The 3,097-nt window shown below is 41.3% G+C and overlaps 1 protein-coding gene across 1 annotated transcript in view; it reads left to right on the top strand.

Annotated features, from left to right (window-relative positions):
- The first annotated feature begins 594 nt into the window (after positions 1 to 594).
- The window catches only part of cuedc2 (CUE domain containing 2), a 4,089-nt gene continuing 1,586 nt past the window's right edge, over positions 595 to 3,097 (top strand). Inside the window, exons 1-7 of the mRNA XM_083898158.1 lie at positions 595 to 698; positions 1,850 to 1,951; positions 2,048 to 2,191; positions 2,276 to 2,337; positions 2,536 to 2,672; positions 2,751 to 2,918; positions 2,993 to 3,057. Of these exons, the coding sequence (XP_083754284.1) occupies positions 1,878 to 1,951; positions 2,048 to 2,191; positions 2,276 to 2,337; positions 2,536 to 2,672; positions 2,751 to 2,918; positions 2,993 to 3,057 (650 nt within the window). The 5' untranslated portion in view covers positions 595 to 698; positions 1,850 to 1,877. The remainder of the gene's footprint in view (positions 699 to 1,849; positions 1,952 to 2,047; positions 2,192 to 2,275; positions 2,338 to 2,535; positions 2,673 to 2,750; positions 2,919 to 2,992; positions 3,058 to 3,097) is intronic.

The following is a 3,097-nucleotide window of genomic DNA, read 5'->3' as shown; positions in this document are numbered from 1 at the left end:
GTTATTATTGGACATGGATTCAAATGTCACACTAAATGATCTTTTTGATGAACTTTGTTGGGGGAGAAGGGGGAAAAAAATCAAACCCAACACAATACAATACAACAGACAAGTACGCCATCTAGTGGAAGAGAAAGGTATGATATAGTAACATTTACAAAATCAATATGCTCTGGGGTTAAAAAAAACAACACAAAAATACATAATTCCTCTATGAAAAGATTATTGGGGAATTTAACGGTTATTTAATGTTCTTTTTTTTGCTGTTAACAAACAACATTGGGTAGACATTTGGGTAATTTTACAGTTCATCTCTACATTCACAATAATAATAATAAAAAATAATGAAAAAGACAAGTTGTGCATGTAATTCCAATATGAGTTTACACAATAATACACAATGCTGTTGCAGATTCTAGTTCAGTGGTGCAAAACTGAACTAAAAAACGTGTCATTAATGTCCACGTATGTACATAAATGTATATATTGTAAATTATGAGTAGCATTTATGATGAAAAAGTCTGTGTGTAGAGCAAACTGGTTGAATAATAATAACCAGGAAATTACGTAGCAATGTTTTGGATTGTGTGGCCAACGACAAAACTGCACGGATGGATAGCTCGACTGAGTGAGCAGCCGTTAACCCTGCAGCATTTGGGGGGAAACTTTGAGCTTCATGTCTCCATAATTTACGCAAAGTAAGTTTGCAACTTCATTTAAAAAGATGCACGGATATAAACAACAGAGGTTAGCCATGTAAGCGTTAGCCACTAGCTAGCAGTTAGTGTCTGCTAACAAAACAACCGCACTCAGCTAGCGCTAGTTAGCTTACACTTACCATCATATTTCTCAGTGAAGGTAAACGTTTTGGACCATTTCCAATGAATATATTGAGGACACGTGTGGAACAATTGAGACAGTAGTGGAAATATAATAATAACGTAACCGTGGCGTTAGTTACGAAGCACTAACGTGTGACAACAGCCGCGGGAGCTGTGATGCTAACGCTGGGCAAAACAACGCAGCAATATTAATGGTGTACTCCCTCGACAATGTTTACTACGTTGCCCGACGTTGCCCATGTTGTTTATTAACACTAGTTACACGCGAGGTCTGTGGTTTTATGTGATAGTTACACACTCACCGAACACTTTAATGGGTATACCTGGTTAGCGCCGGGTTTACACCTCCTGCTTTGCCTTAAACTCTTCGCGGCATATATTCAAAAAGCTGCTGGAAACTTTCTCCGTGTGTTTCAGGGCCTTATTGACATGACAACATCAGCTGCACATCCACGGTGCCACATTCAGAGTCACTTAATTCACCTTTTATTTGTCCTTTCTGATGCTTGTTGGTTAAAACTCCACAGCAGGTCATTTTGTCGACCGTTGTCTCAGAAGTGCTGCCACTGTTGTACCTAATAAAGTGGTCAGTGAGTGTAAGCACATTTTAATGTGAATCTTTAATAGTGTTAAGCAAAAAGGTATAAAGTAGTTTTTCCAACCATATAATCTCATGGAAGTGTTTGTTGAAAGATGACCAATGGTGCCTGAAAGTGAAAACTTATCCCAACATTGACCAAATGTGGTGCTGAGACCAGTGTTTCCCAATCTACTCGACCTTCTGCCATGCATCTGCTCCAACACACCTGAATCAAACAATCAGCTCATCATCAAGCTCTGCAAAACCCTGGTGACGAAGCATTCATTTGACTCAGGTGTGTTGGCGCAGGGAAACATCTAAAACATGCAGGGAGGGTCGTGAGTCCAGAGGAACAGGATTGCGAACTACTGACTGCAGCTGCTGCTCTGTTTGGTCACCTGTTATAACATTCTCTTCTCCACCTCAGCACCTTTTCTACTGCACAGTAGAACACGATGGACCTCCACAAAATCATCCACAGTGCGATGCACGACTTCATCCACATGTACATCCCTGATGCAGATCTCAGGTAAACAATAATGCCTCCAGCTTCTTTTGTATCCCTGCAAGAGAAATCCAGATCAGTCATATTTTACAGTAATGTCTTTTATATCATTCGTTGCAGTGCACTGGATGATGTTCTTCTGTCGTATATCACTGGAGTCCTGGAGGATCTTGGCTCCCCACATAGTGTCGAGGAGAACTTTGACGTGGAGGTTTTTGCAGAGATGCTCGAAGCTTACATACCCGGCTTTGCTGAAATTGACAGGTAATACTAGTCGTTATTTTCACAATTGATAATCTGTGTTGCTTTGTCCACAAACCAAAGCCGTTTTACCTTTTTCTTTTGCAGTGTAAAAGTCTGTGAAATGATGTTCAGTCTGGCTTCAAAACTAGCCACCGCTCGGACCACAGGTACGACATTTGTAATCATTCCTGATACATATAAGTGTTGTGGCAATTTTACAGTTTTCCTGTTTCCTTCGTTTACACATCAACAACTACTCTTGGCTGTAGTGGAAAATGTCAGCATCTGTATTTGTGATATTATAACTTTGTTTTACATTTTCAGTTGCGTGTGATGATGTTTGTCACTTGTTTGTTACTTCGTAGGTGATGAAGACAGCGATGTGCCTAAATCAAGGACAGATGATGTTTCTATGAAACAACTCGACACCCTGCCGAATGAACATCCACCAGGAAGAGAAGCACAGCGCAGAGAGTCACAAACAGAGGGCGCCACTGCTAAAGTGATTATTATTCTCCCGAATGTTGTGTGACCTGCTGTTTTTATATTATGGGATTAAAATGTGGTATATTATGTCCAGCTTCCAGAGTCTGAATGGGAAGCCCAGGAGCAACATCTGCTGGAGATGTTTCCCAAGTGTAGTCTGTCTGAGGCCCGCAGTGCCCTGTCTATCGCCAAAGGAGATATGGAAGAAGCTGTGCGCCTTATCATAGAGGGCGATATCCAACTCAGCTCCACGCCTGCTAACGTGAGTCTGCCACACTTACAATCACTGTTACCGTGTGTGCGTTTACTGATTTGGAGGTGTCCCTGTTGCCTCAGGTTAATCACGGGAAAAGTATTTCCTCGCAAGCAGACCAGAAACTTAAAGAAAGCATCCTTGAGAAGTGAGTAAGACGGAGCTCAGAACAAGCCTGACTGCTTTGT

Source organism: Microchirus variegatus (genome assembly GCF_963457635.1).
Source record: "Microchirus variegatus genome assembly, chromosome: 11".
Lineage (NCBI taxonomy): Eukaryota > Metazoa > Chordata > Actinopteri > Pleuronectiformes > Soleidae > Microchirus > Microchirus variegatus.
The sequence above is the reverse complement of the archived record's forward strand: the minus strand, read 5'-3'. Positions and strand labels throughout refer to the sequence as shown.